General features: G+C 46.7%; 1 protein-coding gene across 3 annotated transcripts in view; it reads left to right on the forward strand.

Annotated features, from left to right (window-relative positions):
- Positions 1-5,760: 5,760 nt before the first annotated feature.
- The window catches only part of FDFT1 (farnesyl-diphosphate farnesyltransferase 1), a 39,020-nt gene continuing 23,900 nt past the window's right edge, over positions 5,761-20,880 (forward strand). Inside the window, exons 1-3 of one of the 3 annotated variants that reach the window (XM_082656578.1) lie at positions 5,761-5,881; positions 16,469-16,566; positions 17,366-17,549. In XM_082656578.1, coding sequence (XP_082512704.1) covers positions 5,783-5,881; positions 16,469-16,566; positions 17,366-17,549 — 381 coding nt within the window. In that variant the 5' untranslated portion in view covers positions 5,761-5,782. Of the gene's footprint in view, positions 5,882-16,166; positions 16,567-16,610; positions 16,695-17,365; positions 17,550-20,880 lie in introns of those variants that run through there. The other 2 variants (XM_082656577.1, XM_082656579.1) reach the window with 2 other exon arrangements.

The following is a 20,880-nucleotide window of genomic DNA, read 5'->3' on the forward strand; positions in this document are numbered from 1 at the left end:
TCACAGCCTGCGTGCGGGTGGGCACCCACTGCGATTGGTAGAAAAGGGGAAATGCTGTTTCAGTTGCTGAGAGAAGCAGCAACACAACTAGAAACAGCCGTGGGTGTGGAAAGAAGAAGAGATGGGAGGGTCACCACGGTGATGGGCTCTTACGCGTCAGCTGGCTGGATGTGAAAACGAGGGAGGGAGGGGGCTGAGAGCTGGAGGAAGCTGCCCCCACCTCGCCACTGAGACAGAGAGTCACGGGAGCTGAGCAGGTTCCGTGAGGAGACAGTCAGACCCTGTGTGCTGAGCTTGAGGCACCTGCACCTAAGTGGGGGGACAACACACCCAGGAAATGGGCCTGGCTCCCCACAAGTGCAGGCTTGCAGGTATGGATTTGGGAGCTTTCCTCACAGCTGAGGGTCGGTTCGAAAAGGTTAACAAGGCGATCATGCGGCATGAGAAGGATGGAGGTCACAGGGGAACCTTTAGAAGGTCTTTTGTTCAAGGGGCAAGAGAAGACAAGCCAATGGAAGATCAGATAAAACAGGAGGAAGGAACTTCGGGGGGCAGCCAGTGGTGCACACGTCGGAGAAGAGGCCTTCGAGTTTGACGGTTGGTTGAATTTGAGATCATGACCTCGATTTGGTCGAATTTGAGGTCATGACCTTCAAGAGCCATTTGTGTGGAGTGGTAGCCAGTCTGCAGGGGCTGAGGACTGGGTGGGAGCCCAGGGATCAGTGAGTGTGCTCTGCTCTTCAAGAAGGTTGTCCTTGAGGGACTTCACTGGTGGTCCAGTGGTTAAAACTACGAGCTCCCAATGCAGGGGGCCAGGTTCAATCCCTGGTCAGGGAACTAGAACCCACATGCATGCTGCAGCTAAGAGCCCACATGCCACAACTAAAAAAAAAAGATCCAGCGTGCCGCAACTAAGACCTGGCGCAGCCAAATAAATAAATGTTTTTTTTAAAAAAGGTTGTCCTTGAAAGAAATGAGAAAGGGGGTCAGGGAGGGAGAGTGATGAAAGGATGGGTGTGATGTGAGGATTCGTGTGTGATCGGGTGAGGGGAAATCCAGGAGGGAGAGAGACACCAGCGCCAGCACTTAGAGACGCCTGGGCTCCGGTGGGGAAAGAAAAGTAGACCCAGAGAAAACCAGCTGGCACAGAGTAGGAGTGGGGAGGTTTGTAACAGCTACGAGGGGAAGTTAGAGCCGCTTAGGGCTCAAGGGAGGGTTATAGAGCCACACTAGAGACCAGAGTAGTCGCTCCGTTTCCCAACTTTGTACAGCAGTCTCCAGTAGCTTAGGGTCAAAACCAAAGAGGGATGCTGGATGAACCCACAGTTGAAGGTCGTCAGGGTATGAACGGTAGAAGTCCAAGAGGGCAAAGGAGAATCCTTATTTTTTTAAGTTGTTTAAAATTATTTTAAAAAATACATCAAAAGATTCAAGCCATACAAAAGATTATAGAGCAAGACATGGAAGAATAATCCTCAGTCTACCCTGTCCTCTTAGGAGCTGACATCATTTCTCTGACTTCAGTCTGTATTGGGGGAAAATAGTAGCACCTAGCAGTTGAGTTGTAAAGGCTGATGGCCGCACCATGAGTTCTGCATCGGAACTGCATAGACTGGGTTCCGCATGGAAGCAGCGGGGAAGCGGAAACGTGGACTGCCAACAGAAAGCACAGCTACTGCAGCCCTCTGCGAGGTTATCATTCATCCTGGCAGGAGGCTCTCGGCGGAAAGTCTCAAGTTACTTCTGCAAAGGGGAAAGGCAGGGATAGCAGAGGTGGGCTGAATGAGGGTTAAGAGAAGAGGATGGTGGTACAGAACCTACAGGGCTGGCGAGGTGAACAGTGGGAATGACTCCTGTGGCCTGCGTGCCTGTTGGACGTAAGGAAAGGCTGCAGTTGAGGGATGGGGTACAGAGTCAGCGAGTCCCGGTTTCACTTAGAAGGGAGAGAGGTGATGCATTTGGACTCAGCAGATTCCAGGGTAAAGAGTTACTTATGAGCTGGAGTTTCATGATTACTGACGTTGTAAAAAACTTGCAATTTTGTGTGAGGTTTCAGTGGCCTTAGCCATCTAAAATATTTTTTAAATGCCTCCTAAATGCTAGTTCTGGGAATACAATGATAAACAAGGAAACTTCTGTACTAGTAGGAGGAGGCGGGCTTGTTACAACAGAGTGTTAGAAGCACTTTAGTAGGTTATTGTAAAGTGCTTTTTTGTGGGGGGGGCGGGGGATTGGATAGGTGACTGCCTGTCTGTGTTCTAAAAGTTCCAGTACAGTCCCTATTTCAAGCCCTGATATTTAATAAGAAGTAATGGAGACTTCTTAAGTGGCAAGTACTGTGCCAGGTACCCTGTTTAGACACTGTCCCTGACCTTGAGGGGTTCAAGGTGAGGTGAAGAGTCAGACAAGGGATAATTAACATACAGAAAGTTCAGGATGAGAGTGACCGCTGAACATCATTGAAGTACTGAGGTTTGTGGAAATAAAGACCACCAAAATAAGAATAAGCAAGTGAGGCCCTTTATTCAGAGCTTGCTATAGCAAGGGCATCAGCCCCCACCACTTGCATGTGGCAGAAACTCAGAGGCAGGCAGGGAGTGGGAAAACTTTATCAAAAAAGAAAAAATGAACTCATCATTGTGCTCTGATGGGAGGAAGTTGGCAAGGGGATGCTGGAAGCAGACTAACTCGAAGTGGGCTGTCTTACGTGATTGGTTTGGGGAGCATGTTTGGCTTTCTGTGGTTGGTCCTGAGTTGGAAGTGGAGGCAAAGAATACAGAAGCAATTGATCAAGTCCTGACTATTCCAGGCCAGTTGGTGCAGAGGCTGTGGGACAGAACTGTGATACTGTATATGGTCTGGTCACTGTCTGTCTGTCCATTCCCACAGTCTCTGGCTGGGCACCTGGACCCGACTGCGGAGCTGAGGGAGGCTCCAGCTGTGCCTAGTAAACAGCAGCACCGTGCCAGATGCTTCTGTCTCTCCCTCTTTGGGAGGGAGATGGAACCTCACCTACTTTGTCTCTGTTATTTCCAGTGTCTGCCACATTGTTGTCGGTGCTCAGTGGGTGTTTGTTAAATCTGAAGAACAGATAAAGGAGAGGGTTCCTGAAGCAGGGGAGTCCACCTGAGCTGTAATGAAGGCGTGGCAGGTAACTTGGTGAGGACGGAGGAAGGGCATTCAGGGCAGGTGAATTACTTGAGTCCTGGGGTATGAACTACTGTGGCCTGTGTGGTGAGTGCTGCCAGGGCTGGATCAGGGTTTGAGAGTTGTCGAGTGACTGAATAGGAGGCTGAAATCCAAAGGGAATGTAGGTGACAAATGATGGGAGGATTTTTATTCTATGCCAGAATTCTCAGATTTTATCTTGAAAGGCATTTCCTTTGTGCAATTTAAAATTGAAAGAAGGGCATGTTTTTTCTACAGGGTCCTTTTAACAGGCAGGGGAGTGCTAAAACTCTTAGCTTTATGTCTTCTGGCCAAAAGCAGTATGCAAGTAGAGATATAAAGTTATAACTTGACAGTTTAAAAAAGGACCAAACATCAGATACAACGCAAAGAAATTGTAGGTAAATGAGTCAGTTCTCAGCGAAGCTCCCTTCAGTCTGTTTTTCTGTGTTGCCAGACTGGACTCGTGGAACCAAAGTCAAGAAGCCCACAGGGTCTCACCTTAAGCTAATTAAAATCATAATACCTTATAAAATAAAACTGAAAGATTGAGATTACTCAAGCTGTTACATGGGAATGGATAGAGAGAGAGAGATGGTAAACTGACCTGTAACAGTTTGAGAGAGAAGGTGGGGCTTGAACCTCGCCGGAGCAGAGAGGAAAGATTAAGAGGAGAGATGTTTGTTTCTTGGATTCCAGAGAACTGTTGAATGACTTACAAAGGGCAGGTGTAGGGAGAGAAAGGAGGAGTTAGGGATGACATTTGGATTTTATAATTAGGCAACTGGGAGGCGGTTAGTGCCATTCACAGGAGAAGCAGTCTCAATGGGAGAGAGAGTCCAGTTAGGGCAATGTTAAGTTTGCAATGCTGAGGGGACATCAAAGAGTTGCACTGTTCTGGAGGCTTGGGGGTATGTGAGCAAACAAAACAAAGTCTGTCGTCATTGAACTTATATTCTAGCAAGGAAAAACAGACACTAAACATCGTAAGTAAACTATGTATTTTATATCAGAACGTGATCAGTGCTGAGATAGGCTGGGACCTGAGACCCTTTCCTGTAGTGCTTGCACCCGGACAAATGAGCAACAGAATACAAAGAAACTATAAGGGACTAAAAATAACTGCGTGGGCAGTTGGGGCAAATCCTGAACAATAAGATACAAAAAGACCAAAACCCAACTGGCACTTCTGAGGCGCCAGGAACAAAAGCAGGTACTACATGATCCCTGCACACAGTACCACCGAAGGGGTGGGCAGACCACCTAAGCCGCCCCTCCGGCCCCACCCACCACCCACTGATCTGCCTCTACCTCCCCCCCATTTAAGGAACAAGCTCTCCCCCCTTCAGAGAGTGAGCAGGGGAACCGGTTACTTGTCTTCACTCCTTGGAGTCCCAGTAACGCCTTGCCTGAATTCCTGATCTGGCTTCATCAATTTCTATTGACTAAAGAGTCCAAAGACCTTAGTAACACTAGGACGGGAAAGACTAGAGCAGGCCGGGGAGTCAGCAGTGGTGAGGGTGGGGCAAGCTGTAGTATAAAACAGTGTGATGGGATGGGCCTAAATGAGGTGAGGGTTCAGCGAAGACTTGAAGGAGGCGAGCGAGTTAGCCAATTGCATATCCGGGGGAAAAAATATTACAGGAAGAAAGAAGTGTAGACAAGTCCTGGGGCCAAGGAGGGAGGGGTTTGAAAATGCAGGTGAGACGTAATGGGGATGGAGGGCTATTCGTGCAGAGCTTTTAGACCCTCGTGGGGACTTTGGCTTTTACCGAGTAAAATGGACAGATACTGCAGGGTTTTTAGGCAGTGATGAGAGCTGCCTTAATTTTTAAAAGGATCACTGATTGCGGTGTTAAAATAGATTTGGTGGTTGGGGTAGCACGTGTTTTTCCAGGGCTTGTGAGTGCTCTAGGATCGAGATAAAAATTTCCACATCACCCTTTGATAGGCCGTAGAAACGCTTCAGATCCTTTTTTGGGACAAAATTTATGTGCTCGAAGCCTTAGGCTGATTGCACCCATTCGAGGCGCGGCTGTGAGCCGAGCGCGTCCCGGAAGAGCTAATCTGCCTGGCAGGACAAACACGTGGAGGGCTTAGCGGGCTCTGGCCCGCTGGGCTCTCAGCTAAAGCCCGTTCGGAGCCAGCCTCCCACGCACTGAGCTCCGCCTCGGGGGGCTTCTCAAAGTCTCGGTTCGCTCCTCCAGCCCTGCACTGGGAAAACAGAGGAAAGCAAAGGCCCGCCCCCATTAGGAGCACCAATCCCGCTCGCCTGCCTCTTTCTCTCCCTCCAATTAGCTTCTAGGATGTGGTCCTCACGCCAGACACATCCCGCCGCCGATTGGCCGGCATCTTGCTGGTGCGAGCGGCCCAGGCCAATCAGCGCTCGCCAGTCCACCCCGCGAGCCCACGGGCAGCGGCGCGAGAGACCGAGGCCAGTTGAAATTGGTTGGGAAGTGGGCGTGGCGCCGCCGCGCGGGGCTTGCCTTCGCCGCGCTGGGCCCGCCTCCGCCCCGCCCCAACCGCCGACTAATCCTTCTTTGGTTGCGGGTAGGGGCCATCCCGAGGTATCCGCGAGGTGAGCTCCGAGGTCCGACAGTTCGCCGCAGCCAGCATGGAGTTCGTGAAGTGCTTGGGGCACCCCGAGGAGTTCTACAACCTGCTGCGCTTCCAGATGGGGGGCCGGCGGAAGGTGATGCCCAAGATGGACCAGGTGGGCCGAGCATCCCTGCATCCCGGCGGAGCCGGGAGGCTGCGCGCGACCGCCGGCTTCTGGGCCTGGCCGGCAGGGCCCAGAATCGAGGGCCAGGGTTGCGGCCAACGGGTGCCAAACGCCTCGGGCTCCCTCCTTCCCTCGGGGGAGCAACCCCCTGACCCCTGTCAGGCGGCCCTGCCCTTCCAGCCTGGTTCCCCTCTCCTTAATCAGATGTCGGGCCCAGCTGCCCTTGGTCTCCTAGGCATCCGCCCCCATCCCCAAGTTGTCTTGCTGCCTAAAATGTTAATGTTCGTTCACGACATTGGTTTTCAAGTAGTTTTGCTTCATATTGCGTTCTGTCCCTGAGATAGATGTTTTTCTGGGTTCTAATATGTGGGTTACAAAACTGAGACTGCATGGGTAGATTAAGTGGGAGAGGACGTGTGAAAGAATTTTGTGAACGTAATGAACTACGCAAATGTCACGAATACCTTTTCTGGAATGAAACCTTACTCATCCTTCCAGTTTTCAGTTACACCACCTCCATAAGCTTCTCCCCCTTTCCTGCAGTCTGATCAAGCCCTTCTTCCTCAGTGCTCCCTGAGGTTTTTAGAATACTTGTCTACTTTTGCAAGTTCTTATTAATTTTCTCTATATCTGTCGATTAGTTACCCTGTTGGCTGCTTGAAGGCCAGACTTGGTTTTATTTATATTTCACCTTCCTCACTCCTGTACCCTTTGTTAAATGAATACTTACAAAGGTATTTATTCCAACAAGAAAATCATTAAGTGATTATTGAATAAATAGACACATTCAACTGAATTAGTGGGGTTATATCAAAAGTTCTAAATTCTTTTCCCCAATGGAAGTAACACAAAACCGTCCTGTGTTTATACTCTTAGTTGTTGTTCTTTATTAAAACACTTCAGTTTCTCATCAGAAAGAAAAGTTTTCCCTTTGCCTTATAACTCAGAATCCTTCTCATCCTTCAAGGTCTGGCTTCTGTGAATACCACCTCTGTTGACCATTCAGCAGATATTTATTAAACATCTGTTCTGCTTTAGGCTTTATACTGGGTGCAGAAGGGCAGGATAACATGTATAGACAAATAAGACACCCAAAGAGCTCATTGTCTTGTCAGGTCGATAAAATGTTATAAAATTGTTCATAGAAAGCTTAGGAAGTCACCATAACGAGATGCCTTTTAATGTTACCTGTGACCCTCCCTCGACCATTTTCTCTAGCACTGTTTCACCTTATATCAGTCCCATAGTCTTGTATTGCTGTTATTTGTCTATGGGTTTTATGTTCCCAAAGTACCTTTCAGATTTAAGATTCTATGTTTGATTCTGGACTTTAAGCTATTTGAAAACAGGAGTCTTGTTTGATGTACCTTTAGTGAATTAATGAACAAAAGGTGGATGCAATGCCCTCAAGATACCTCTAGGTTTTTAAACAAGAGAAACTTAAGTAACTGTGGCAGAATATAGTAAATGCCATAAGGAAATTCACAGAAGGGAAAAATCACCGCTGGCTGGGATAGGGGATTAATCTTTTGAGGGATGCCTAAAGGAAATACAGCCTTAAATTTCTCCTGTGTCTTGATCAATAGATATTTGTTTAATTAGGAGATTCTGGCTAAGAGTTCTTACTTGGCCCTTTCCTGAAATTATTTGCAGATACTTATGTTACTGTATATTTGTGTGTTTTGGGGGAAAAAGAATTCTGTTCACTATTATCAGATGCTTCCAGGGATCTGTGACCCAAAACAGAAAAATAGTCACTGCTTTACAATCCAGGATATACAGTTTCCTGAACACCTCCTGTGACAGGTAATTCACTACCTCTGGAGACTGCCCATCTCCACAGAGTTCTGGTTTTTAGGAGGTGTTATCTTACAGTGAGGGAGGGAGCCTGATTCCTCCAGCTCCATTTTTCTTTCTCAAGATTGCTTTGGCTATTCAGGGTCTTTTGTGTTTCCATACAAATTGTAAAATTTTTTGTTCTAGTTCTGTGAAAAATGCCAGTGGTAGTTTGATAGGGATTGCATTGAATCTGTTGATTGCTTTGTGTAGTATAGTCATTTTCACAATATTGAGTCTTCCAATCCAAGAACATGGTATATCTCTTCATCTGTTTATGTCATCTTTGATTTCTTTCATCAGTGTTCTACAGTTTTCTGAGGACAGGTCTTTTGCCTCCTTAGGTAGGTTTGTTCCTAGGTATTTTATTCTTTTTGTTGCAGTGGTAAATGGGATTGTTTCCTTAATTTCTGTTTCTGCCCTTTCGTTGTTAGTGTATAGGAATGGAAGAGATTTCTGTGTATTTTGTATTCTGCAACTTTACCAGATTCATTGATTAGCTCTAGTAGTTTTCTGGTTGCATCTTTAGGATTTTCTCTGGATAGTATCATGTCATCTGCAAAGTGACAGTTTTACTTCTTTTCCAATTTGTATCCCTTTTATCTCTTTTTCTTCTCTGATTGCCATGGCTAGGACTTCCAAAACTATGTTGAATAATAGTGGCGAGAGTGGACACCCTTGGCTTGTTCCTGATCTTAGAGGAATTGCTTTCAGTTTTTCACCATTATGAATGATGTTTGCTGTGGGTTTGTCATATATGGCCTTTATTATGTTGAGGTAGGTTCCCTCTATGCCCACTTTCTGGAGAGTTTTTATCGTAAATGGGTATTGAATTTTGTTGAAAGCTTTTTCTATATCTATTGAGATGATCATATGGTTTTTATTCTTTAATTTATTAATATGGTGTATCACATTAATTGATTTGTGTATATTGAAGAATCCTTGCATCCCTGGAATAAATCCCACTTGATCATGGTGTATGATCCTTTTAATCTGTTGTTGGATTCTGTTTGCTAGTATTTTGTTGAGGATTTTTGCATCTATTTTCATCAGTGATATTAACCTGTAATTTTCTTTTTTTGTGATATCTTGGACTGGTTTTGGTATCAGGGTGATGGTAGCCTCATAGAATGAGTTTGGGAGGGTTCCACCCTCTGCAATTTTTTGGAAGAGTTTGAGAAGGATAGGCGTTAGCTCTTCTCTAAATGTTTGATAGAATTCACCTGTGAAGCCATCTGGTCCTGGACTTTTGTTTGCTGGAAGATTTTTAATCACAGTTTCAATTTCATTACTTGTGATTGGTCTGTTCATATTTTCTATTTCTTCTTGGTTCAGTCTTGAAAGGTACTTTTCTCAAAATTTGTCCATTTCATCCAGGTTGTCCAGTTTATTGGCATATAGTTGCTTGTATAGTCTCTTATGAGCCTTTGTATTTTTGTGATGTCAGTTGTAAATTCTCCTTTTTCATTTCTAATTTTGCTGATTTGAGTCCTCTCCCTTTTTTTCTTAATAAGTCTGGCTAAAGGTTTATCAATTTCGTTTATCTTCTCAAAGAACCAACTTTTAGTTTTATTGATCTTTGCTATTGTTTTCTTTGTTTCTATTTCATTTATTTCTGCTCTGATCTTTATGATTTCTTTCCTACTACTAACTTTGGGTTTTGTTTGTTCTTTCTCTGGCTGCTTTAGGTGTAAGGTTAGGTTGTTTATTTGAGATTTTTCTTGTTTCTTGAGGTAGGATTGTATTGCTATAAACTTCCCTCTTAGAACTGCTTTTCCTGCGTGCCATAGGTTTTGGGTTGTCGTGTTTTCATTGTCATTTGTTTCTAGGTATTTTTTTTATTTCCTCTTTAATTTCTTCAGTGATCTCTTGGTTATTTAGTAGCGTATTGTTTAGCCTTCATGTGTTTGTATTTTTTACAGTTTTTTTCCTGTAATTGATTTCTAATCTCATGGTGTTGTGGTTTGAAAAAGATACTTGATACGATTTCAATTTTCTTAAATTTACAGAGGCTTGATTTGTGACCCAAGAGGTGATCTATCCTGGAGAATATTCTGTGAGTACTTGAGAGGAAAGTGTATCCTGCCACTTTAATTATATAAATATCAATTAAGTCTGTTTGGTTCATTGACCTTTTTAGGCAGTCTCACCATGCTGTGGACTGAGAACCATGGTCAGCCCAGATCCCTTCAAGGTCTGTTCTTCCATCTTGATGTCCTCCTGAAAGACTTTTTAAACCTAGATCTTTACCTTTTAGGTAAAGGGTGTCATAATAATGGCTAACATTTATTGTGCTCTTACTGTGTGCCCAGTGCCTCCTAACGTGTATTATTTAAACCTTCCAGTAACCCTGTGAGGAAGCTACTATTATTTTTCCTGTTTTTATAGATGAAAAAAAAGGCACAGAGAGGTTAGTTATTGCCTGAGGTCCCACAGCTGTTCACTGGTGGAGACCGCCTTTGACCCTGGCAGTCTGAGTCCAGAGCTCACTCTCTTGACCCCATCATGCTGCTGGTCATTAAGGTGATGGGCCAGAGAGTCACATTAAGCAGAGGGTCGTCCAGATTCAGCTAAAAGCTGAACACGCTTTGTGTGATGGACACAGACTGGAAACCGTGTATCCTCAGTTGGTTCCCAGCCTGATGGAGAGCAGGTGTACAAAAGATACCTAGGAAGTGCCAAGTCATCTTAAGTACATTGAGATTTCAGGAAATTTTAGTGAAGTAGAACTGTTTTACAGTGAAAAGTTTTTAAAAAACACAGAAGTGCTTTGCAAAGTGTAGGGCCTTGAAAAGAGGTATTAGATTTAGATTAGTGGGGGAGGATCCTCTGTGGGGAAAGCCAGTATGAGCCAGTCATGTAGGTAGGACTAAGCACAGTGTGTGTGGCTGGAATTGAGTGCAAAGTGCAGTGGGTACATGTGGGAGTCCAGGAGCTGAGCTGTATTCCGTGAAGCAGGCAATGGTCAGATGCACCTGTGGCACTATGAAAGCAGTAGTTTTGGAACAGTAGTTTGGCAGGTGAATGGAATTAGGGGATTAAACTGTGAGAATAATCAAATTAATAACGATAATAGTAATATTAATAGACAGCATTTATTGAGTTCTGTGTTCCAGGCACTGGAGAAGCTCTTGAAGTCTGTTATGTCAGTGTTATCAGCTAGCTTTCGTTGGGTAACCACCCCAAAACGGAGTGGCTTAATTCTGGAGACTGGGTGCACAACAGTGTGACTTAGCACTCCTGAAGTGCACGCTCCCAAATGGTCAAGATGGTCAATTTCATGTTATGTATATTTTACCACAAGTAAAAAACCAAACTCAGTGACTTAAAATAACAACTGTTACTTAGTTCACAGTTCTCTTGGAGAGCTGGGGTGTCCTGGTCTGGGCCAACTTGAGTGATTTCTACTGGGTTTGCTCAGCTGGCTGGTTGGCATGTGGCTGGACCATCTGAGTAGCAGGCTGTAGGCCGGAACATTGAGGGGAGGCTGGGCCCTGTGTGTCTCATCCAGCAGGCTAGCCTGGGAACTCTGCTCTATTGACTAGAATCATGCAAACCCCAGTGTGCACGCACTCTTCCGCTTTCTGCTTGACTCACAGTTGCTACTGTCTTCTTGGCTAAAAAAAGTCACAAGGGGAGCCCAGGTGCGAAGAGGTGGAGATAGACTCCACCTCCTGATGGGAAGAGCCACAAACTTTGGCCATTTTGTAACTTACCATACTTAGTCGATCTTGATGACAACGCTAAAGAGGTAAGTGCTATTGTTACTGCCAGTTTACACATCAGGAAACTGTGGCGTAAAGGAGTTGAATTTGGAAGCTCTCGAGTGGTGGTTCCATGATGCCATCCCTGGCCTGTCTGAAGACCTTCATGCTTCCACTCTGGAGGCCACCCAGAATAAAGAGCACAGGCTTTGACTGGTCCCAGAGAGCTGATCACATTCCAGTGCTGTCACGTGTGCACCAGACACTTCACGGGCACACAGCAATTTCTGGCTTCTATCTGCCCTTCCCAATTCTGTTGTGCATTTCCTCCCTCCCTCCCTCCTTCCTATCCTTCCTATATTCATTTAACAAACATCTGGCCGCCGGTTGCATGCTTGATATTATTCTGGGTGCTGGGATAAAACGGTGAACCAAATAGGTGAAGACCTTGCTTTTGCGAATCGTACATTCTAATAGAAGAGAGAGAGAAGGGAAAAAAAGCAAATATACAATATTTCAGGTGGAGAGAAGTACTACAAAGGAAAATGATAGAAGGGCAAGGGAGCTGAGTGTCTGAAGTCAGGGGACACAATTTATAGGGTTGTGATTTGGGTCCAGAGACGTCTCTGTGTCACATTTTCTTCTCTATGAAATAAGACTTGGAAAAAATGGTAGCATTGGATACCTCTAGAGAGGCAAATGGGTGGCCACAGTAAGGGGTAGGGGTAAGACTTTTCACAGTATAATCTTTTAAATTTTTTAAAAAGTGAGACCTGGGCTATTTTCTCTCCTAGCTCTAAGATTTGATGAGCAATGCAGTACAGTACTATTTTGTTAGTTGTAGTTTTCCTGAGCCGTTTTTAACCCCCATGAACCATTTTTAAAATATAGCTGAGTATACCTCTAGTTAGAGGAAACATAGGAAAAACCATTTTCCTTCACTTAACATTACCTTAGTTTCTCTCTTGGGTAACGAAGAAGCTGGGGGAAAAAATTACACTTAGCAGACATGGAGGGCTGAGATTATTTCAGTCACAGAAGGATTTGGCTGTAGGAGTTCAGGGTTCCCTAAATTGACTTATCCTGAATTTTTAGGAGCATATAAGTAAATCTGGCATCATACTACCACCTGCAAGTTATGTGACATCACTAAGAGAGCACATAATGGAAAAACTCAGTGTTTTGTAATCATGCAGTTCTGGCTTCTATCAAGTCTAAATCCTATTACTTAGACTAATGTCTATGAAGTTTAATCCTGACTCTATTCCTTTTGGTGATTTAACGTCCAGCAACAGGTTCTTCCTCCGTATAATAGAGACAGTGGATCACAATCTGTCAATCACAATTTCCCAACTCCAAAATGGTCTGAAAACAAAGAGGTTTTTAATAAGTCTGGCTCAAGGTCACTTGGCAGTACAATGTGCTCTGATATATGATAAAGTGATCCCACTTAGTATAACTATTCAAAATGTTTTGCTGAGGAAGTGTCGATAATCAGTTACAGGGAGCCATTCCACAATGACAGGCTGTATGTGCATTTCATTGCCTGTCTTCTAAAACACTCCAGATTCTGAATTGTGCTACACATCTGGCCATGAAGACCTTGGGTGGACTGCAGGTCTGTATCACGTCATCTTTAAAAGGCGTAATGTTTGTATTGTGCTTGGCATGTAGTAGCTGCCCAGCAAGTGGCAGGTATTACTCTTGCTGTTACGTAACTTCATTTCTCAAGTTTGTGAGGTTTTCCCTCCCTTCTCAGGGAGGCTGTGTTACTTAATCTGAATGGAAGGCCGTGGGGCGGGTTGGTTTCCGTCCACTTGTGGAACTGTCTTTCAGGTGGAGCCCCAGTCGTGGGAGGACAGTCCTGTCCTTCTCACCACTGCACACTCTTCCTCTCAATGCCCTTCATCCCTGTTTTCTCTCACTGGAGAGTTCTTGTGAGCACGCTCATCTCAGCAAAGAAAAACATCAGGAGGCTCTAGGGACAGGCCACAGTAGCTTTAGCTTTTTATTTAAAAAATTTTTTTTTCCGTTAGCTCATGGGAAGCAAGCAATGGAAATATTTTTAACAGTGGTGTTTTCCATAGTGTGTTTCATAGTTATATCTCCCTGTATGTTCTTGGCAATTTGAGGAAATTATTGTTAACAGAATGAGGTATTGACACAAATAGGTGCCAGGAAAAAAGAATGATGGGGTAAGGAGATGCGAAGTGATTTCGTGACCTCGCTCCAGTGGTTAAGAACCCGCCTGCCGATGCAGGGGACATGGGTTCAAGCCCTGGTCCGGGAAGATCCCACATGCCGCGGAGCAACTAAGCCCGTACGCCACAACTACTGAGGCTGTGCTCTGGACCCTGTGAGCCACAACTACTGAGTCCACGTGCCACAACTACTGAAGCCCGCGCACCTAGAGCCCGTGCTCCGCAACAAGAGAAGCCCCCGCGATAAGAAGCCCGCGCACCGCAACGAAGAGTAGCCCCCGCTCATCGCAACTAGTGAAAGCCTGCGAGCAGCAACGAAGAGCCAACGCAGCCAAAAATAAAATAAATAAATTTATATTAAAAAAAAAAGACAAGGATGACTGCTTTAAAAAAAGAAGAGTGGAGAAGGTGTGTTGGAAAGGAGGGGGGACACCTTCAAGATTGTTGCTCTTCAGAACGAGTGCGACGATCCTTTTTTTGTTAATATGTAAATTTATTTATTTATTTTTGGCTGTGTTGGGTCTTCGTTGCTTCGCGCGGGCTTTCTCCAGTTGCAGCGAGCAGGGGCTGCTCTTCGTTGCGGTGCACGGGCTTCTCATTGCGGTGGCTTCTCTTGTTGCAGAGCACGGGCTCTAGGCATGGGGGCTTCAGTAGTTGTGGTGCGTGGCCTCAGTAGTTGCGGCTTGCAGGCTCTAGAGCGCAGGCTCAGTAGTTGTGGCGCACGGGCTTAGCTGCTCCGTGGCATGTGGGATCTTCCTGGACCAGAGCTCCAACCTGTGTCCCCTGCATTAGCAGGTGGATTCTTAACCACTGCGCCACCAGGGAAGTCCCAATGTGTGATGCACCTTTGACATCAGCCCCCAAACGCTTAGTTGTATCCGGGGATTAAAACATTTGGCAGTGCAGTGAAAGGAATCATTGTGGCCTGATAACAACAGTTGTATGTGAAGAGCTGGCTTAGAGGTCAGAAAAGAGCTGTTATTCTGTTCCTTCTATTTTATTGTGAAGTCTTGCCTCTCCACATTTTGATAGGGAAGGAGTTGGTGAATTGTTTTTAAATACTCTTTGAACTTATTCATTTACTCATCCGACCTTCACTGAGTATTTTTATATGCCAGACTGTATGTACGAAATGATTTTACTAATATATGGTGCTTAGTAAATGTTAATTTTTACTATTTTTTTAATTGAACTTGGCAATAATTTCTCATGGTTATGTGATTTAAAAAGAAAAGCTTTATTCTCTTGACAGAAGAACATGTATCCATGGTAGGAAATAAACACATATGAAAAGAAGATAGTTCACCTGGACCCCAGCAGGGTCCCAAGGTTCACTGTTGACATTTCCAAGTGACTATGGGATTTCCATATACATACATATATATGTATATATACACATGTATATGTGTGTACATATATTTATTTTAAACCATCCCCCCTGTTGTTAGATATTGCAAATGTTTCCCGCTTCTCTCAAAAAGAGAGTGGGGGAGACTTGGGGGGGTGGTATATGGGGACTCTGTATTTTCCACTCAATTTTCCCTGAACCTAAAACTGCTCTAAAATATAAAGTCTCCATAAAAAAATATACAAAACAGCCAGCAATTCTTTCTGATATGCTTGCATATCAGAACATGGCTTTTTTTTTTCTGGAAAAACAGTTTTTGTCTTCCTTAGGGAAGAGTTAATAAGATTCATAAAGATCGTTACAGCTCACTGATTTGAAAGGGAAAGATGATTAGAAATCTTAAAAGGAATAGCTAGCTTTCCAGAGGATAACAGAGGTTTAACAGGTGTTAAAGGAAAACCAGAACTGGACAGTAGTTAAAGGGGTGAAATCAGATTTCATTCAGAAAAGCAACTGCAATAGAGGAAAGAGACCTCAGTATAGAACTGGGCTCGGTTCCGAATACAACAAGGAGCAGAGTGTGGGTGTGGGTGGATGGAAAAGTACTAAGAGGAAACCTCTGGGGTAAGGGGCATTCTGCTGAAACGACCTACCGGGATTCTTGCTGGAGGCAGGTCAGGGCGCCGGGATGGTGGGGGAAGAGGAACGGGTCAGATGGTGCAGTGATCATACATGACGGATGAGGGATTCTGGCTAAACCAATTTAGCAGAGTTCTTGCTAAAGCTGAGCGACGCAAAAGATAAACATAGAAGTACAAAGGTGGAGGATTGAGGAGCCTGACTAAAGTTTGGCCGAGGAGAGATTGGGGTTCCGTCAACAGCCTGCGGGTTCTGGGCAGAAGGGGAACAAGGTGAGGAAGGCGCGGGTGGTGAGCCATAGGCCGCGGGGCGGGGCTCGCATCTGGGCGGGGTGGGCGGGGCTGGCCGCGGGGCGTGTGGGGCGGTGCTCGGCTCGCACGTGGGCGGGCGGGGCTGGCCGTGGGGCGTGTGGGGCGTGTGGGGCGGGGCTCGGCTCGCACGTGGGCGGGCGGGGCGGCGGACGCCAGCTCACTGCTCCGCCTCCCCAAGCCTATTGCGGTGGAGCAATTGCCGGTCCCGCCCTTCGGTGGGCGCCCCTCCGCTCCTCTCGGGTCTATGGAGGAAAAACGGCGCTGGCCCCGCGGTTCCCATGGCCGCAGTCGCCTGCGGCACCAAGGCCATGTCCCTTTTCAAGCGGACCTTGGTGCTGAGCCCCGGCGCGGCGCCCAGGGGCGCGGGCACTCCGCCGCGCGGCTGCCCCTTGCCCCCCGCCGCTTGGCCCACCAAGGACCGGCCGCGGGGAGAGGGCGTGTGCGGCCGGCTGCGGAGCCCCGCGGTAGCCGGCCGCTCAACCCAACCCCACTCCAGCCCCTCCGCGTCTCCCACCGCCGTGTGTCTCCTCTGCACGCAGGACTCGCTCAGCAGCAGCTTGAAAACTTGTTACAAGTACTTGAATCAGACCAGTCGCAGTTTCGCAGCTGTTATCCAGGCGCTGGATGGGGAAATGCGGTGAGTGGCGCAGGCAGCTCTTTGTGACCTGGGGGAAGAAAACTGCTACGGGCCATTCGAAGCCACTTTTTGACACGGCCCCTCGCGTGGCTGTCGCCGTGCTTGTGGCGTAGCCTGAACAGGCCCCGGTGGGTGAAGGAAATGTTCGGGGTTGAAACACGCCTGTGTTTACTTTAGAATGCCCTTCCAGGCACCTGGCCATCTCATAGCTTCCCTGCAGGCCCAGCTCTTTCAGGGAGGGGGAGGGGATGTTTATTAACTTTTTTTAGTGCTGGCAGCTGGACCTGTCTCTAAGCGGCTCATGCATTTTCCTTGGCTTCGCTTATGCTACTTTGCATTTCTAGTATATTGGGTTAATTCTTCTGAAGTTGCCTCTGTGCAGATTATGTATATGACTTAGCCGTTAGGTATGATAGTATTGATAGTGAGAAGTTATTGTGTCTTTTGACTTTATTTTATCTGCAAAATAATAGTTCCTTCCAAATGGTCTGCTGGTCTTTCTACAGTTGTGCTGCGTTAGTTAAATGTTTACTCATTGTGGGAGTAGTAGTGACGTGCAGCTGGCAGGTTCTTTCTTTATTTTTATAAATAAACTACAGAAGTCCATTGCTCCCATCTGAGAAAGAGAAGCCAAGAAGTTGCATTAAGTACGAAAAGTTTTGGATATCCTTTCATAGTTCTGTAGAGTTAAGGGTGTAGGAGGGTTTAGAAAATGGCCCAGCAAAAATGAGATGTGATTTTAAAACAAATATCTTTGAACGTTTGTTCCAATGTATTGATAGTTATTCCTTTCTTACAGCCATGCAGTATGCATATTTTATCTGGTTCTCCGAGCGCTGGACACTCTGGAAGATGACATGACCATCAGTATAGAAAGAAAGGTCCCCCTGTTACACAACTTCCACTCGTACCTTTATGAGCCCGACTGGCGGTTCACGGAGAGCAAGGAGAAGGACCGACAAGTCCTGGAGGACTTTCCAACGGTAGCGGGACTAACGGGATGCAGTCGTGCGCATGATTGGTGGGGTGGCCGTCAGCTGGCCCGTGTGCCTGGCGGGAACTGCAAAACCAGCAGTTTCAGGGCAGTGTAGCATAATGTGGCAATGGTGCGTCTCAAGCCAGACTGCCTGGGTTGGCGGCCCCATGCTCCCACTCGTTAACTGGTGCTGCATTACATAGCCTGCCTGTGCCTCTGTTTCTTCATCGGTAAGACAGAGAGAATAATGGTCCCTGCCTCCCAGTGTGGTTGTGAGGATGGAAAGAGTTAACGTAGGTGGAGCTCTTAGGTGTTAGCTGCTACTGTCATTACCAGGATGTTGTTGGGAAGTCCAGCCTTCCTTCCTGTGGAAAGAGTACTCCAGTGCCAGTGTCGTGAAAGATGGGTTCTCCAGCCAGTGCACCCGAGAACGCAGCCTAGGTGTGTCGCGCTGCTGGCCTCTGGGGCACCCTGAACCTGGTGGTGTGCTGTGCAGCTGCAGCTCATGATGGGTGGCAGCTGTGGGGTAGGGCGTGGGCTCTTCGCAGCTGAGCTGAGGACTGAAGCAGGATGATCTCTGCCACCCGCAGCTGTGTGAGCCTGGACACACCCCTTAATTTCCTTGTGCCTCAGTTTCCTCATTTGTAAAGTTAGAGCTGCGAGACCTGAATGAGTTCATACATGTAGAGTACTTAGAATAGTGTTCTGTAAATATTGGGTATTTAGTCCACTCAGTTGGAGTTAAGTGGGTTCTAATTAAAATCTTGAGCTTTAGAAGATCCCACAAATTCCGGTTGCTGAGGGTTAGGTGTACAGTGAGTGGGTTTGGGGCGAGGGCCTCCCTCACACAGCACTGCTCTCAGATAGGGGCAAGAAGGGCTCTTCCCCCTCCCCTCACTTATTTATTTTTCTTAAGTCCATCTTTTTTTTTTTTTTTTTTGGCCGCGCGGTGTGGCATGCGAGATCTTAGTTCCCCAACCAGGGTTCGAACCTGTGCCCCCTGCATTGGGAGCCCAGAGTCGTAACCACTGGACCGCCAGGGAAGTCCCTTCCTGCCCCTCACTTTAGAGGGCCCCCCTCTGGGCCACCTCACCCTCAAGGGGGGCCGTGGGAGCGTGCCTGCCCCGAGCTTGTGCAGCTCCCCTTGTAGACCATCTTCTGGGGGTCTGGGGTTGCGTGCCCCTAATTCCCTGAGACACCCCACACACACACCGACTTGCAGTCCATTTCCTGGGGCCCATTTCCTCCAGGGTGTACTGTGCACCAGTGACCGTGACCCTTGGCCTGAGGGTGGCTCTTCAGGAGGGTCGTGGGTGAAGCTTGACCCTGCTGTCTGGGGTGTCCTTACACACGAGTGTGAGATTCCTCCTCCTGGCAGTCTCTGCACTATTTAATTTTGGAACAGAAGCCTGAGGGGCCAAGAATTGTAAATTCACACCCGAGTCCTCCAGGTGGTTGTGAAGGTATGTTTGTCAGGGTGGGAGAAGAGAACATACTGCACTTGGTAAGTTACTAGCTCGCTTGATGGTTTAAGATTTTGAGCCACATGGCGTGTGGCCACCGTTGTGCTCTTGCCCCAGGCCCGGTGGAAGGTGGGGCTGAGCCTCCACGGGGCCTTCTAACCGAGTGAAGTGGCTGAAGGCTTCCTCTGGTCAGCATTGACATGGGACCTGGGGCTGTAATAAGGCTTCAGTGCTCATTAGTTGATACCAGGCTTTCTAGAACACTCATTGTATATTAGGGGTTAAATTAGAGTGCATCTTTTTCACCTGGTACTAGTGGAGACTGGTAGTCTTAGAGATCTACCTCCAAACACAGCTTGAGAAATAAGAAAGGGTTACTTTTAAATGATAATGGCAATAATAGCGTACATTTATTGAGTTATGAGTTACGAAATGTATTTCGTTATTGGTTTATCATTTGCTTTATTTAATATTAATATAGTTTTAACATGTAATGGACGTGATACACTGTTAACCACGTGTGTATAGATAAGGAAACTGAGACATAGAGATTTAAGCCCCTTGCCTCAAATCACCTGTGAAGTTAAGTGGCAGAACCAGGATTCAAACACAAAAGGCCTACATCCAGAACCCTTGTGCTTAATCCCTGGCACACTCTACTGCCCCTTTAAAAAATGGTTAAAAATAAAACTTTGCATATAGGTGAAGGTAGCATCACCCAGTGTTTTGGTGGTTTTTTTTTTTCCTTTGGCTGTGTTGGCTCTTCATTGCTGCGCGTGGGCTTTCTCTAGTTGTAGTGAGCAGGGGCTACTCTTTGTTGCTGTGCACGGGCTTCTCACTGCGGTGGCTTCTCTTGTTGTGGAGCACAGGCTCTAGGCACACGGGCTTCAGTAGTTGTGGCTTGCAGGCTCAGTAGTTGTGGCACATGGGCTTAGTGGCAGTTCTTTTAATATTAGGAATATTAATTCTTTATCTGCAGTGTAAATTCCAAATATTTTTTCCACCTTTTCACCTGCCTTTTTTCACCTTAAAAGCACTTGGTTCTAGGAAACCATTTTTTTAAAAATATTTTTTTAAACTAAATAAATAAATTTATTTATTTACTTTTGGCTGCGTTGGGCCTTCATTGCTGTGTGTGGGCTTTCTCTAGTTGTGGCGAGCAGGGGCTACTCTCTGTTGCGGTGCGCGGGCTTCTCATTGCGGTGGCTTCTCTTGTTGAGGAGCATGGGCTCTAGGCACACGGGCTTCAGTAGTTGTGGCACGCGGGCTCAGTAGTTGTGACTTGTGGGCTCTGGAGCGCAGGCTCAGTAGTTGTGGTGCACAGGCTTAGTTGCTCTGCGGCGTGTGGGATCTTCCTGGACCAGGGCTCTAACCCGTGTCCCCTGCACTGGCAGGTGGATTCTTATCCACTGTGCCACCAGGGAAGCCCCACCCAGTGTTTTGATCATAACACCCCAAAGTTTATAATCAGGGAGATTTCTGTGTACATGCTCCCCTTGCCCCTGCTTCGGGGCTGGCCTTTCTCCATTGTACCAGTGGACTCCCCGTGGTGTCCTTCCTTCTCGTACTTGGAATCACTAGAGAGTGACCCCGGGACCTAGAAGTGTACTGTAGCTGGGAAACAGAATTCCCTGGAGGGACAAGGAAAAGCCCCTCCTGGCTGACCTCGCGGGCAGAGCTGCCTGGGGGAGTCGGGCCCCTCCCTCCCCACCCTCCCTCAGGTTTCTGGGAGAACGTAGAGCTCTTCATGGTCACTCCTCCCTAGATATTTTTGTTTTCGTGTTTTGAATTATATAATGATGTAGTAAGTACCAAGGAGTTGAAGTTGGTTCACATCCAGCAGTGAAGTGTTTATTTTGGAGCCTTTGTTTTCAA

Source organism: Grampus griseus, assembly GCF_964374135.1.
Source record: "Grampus griseus genome assembly, chromosome: 6".
In the NCBI taxonomy this organism is placed as follows: Eukaryota; Metazoa; Chordata; class Mammalia; order Artiodactyla; family Delphinidae; genus Grampus; species Grampus griseus.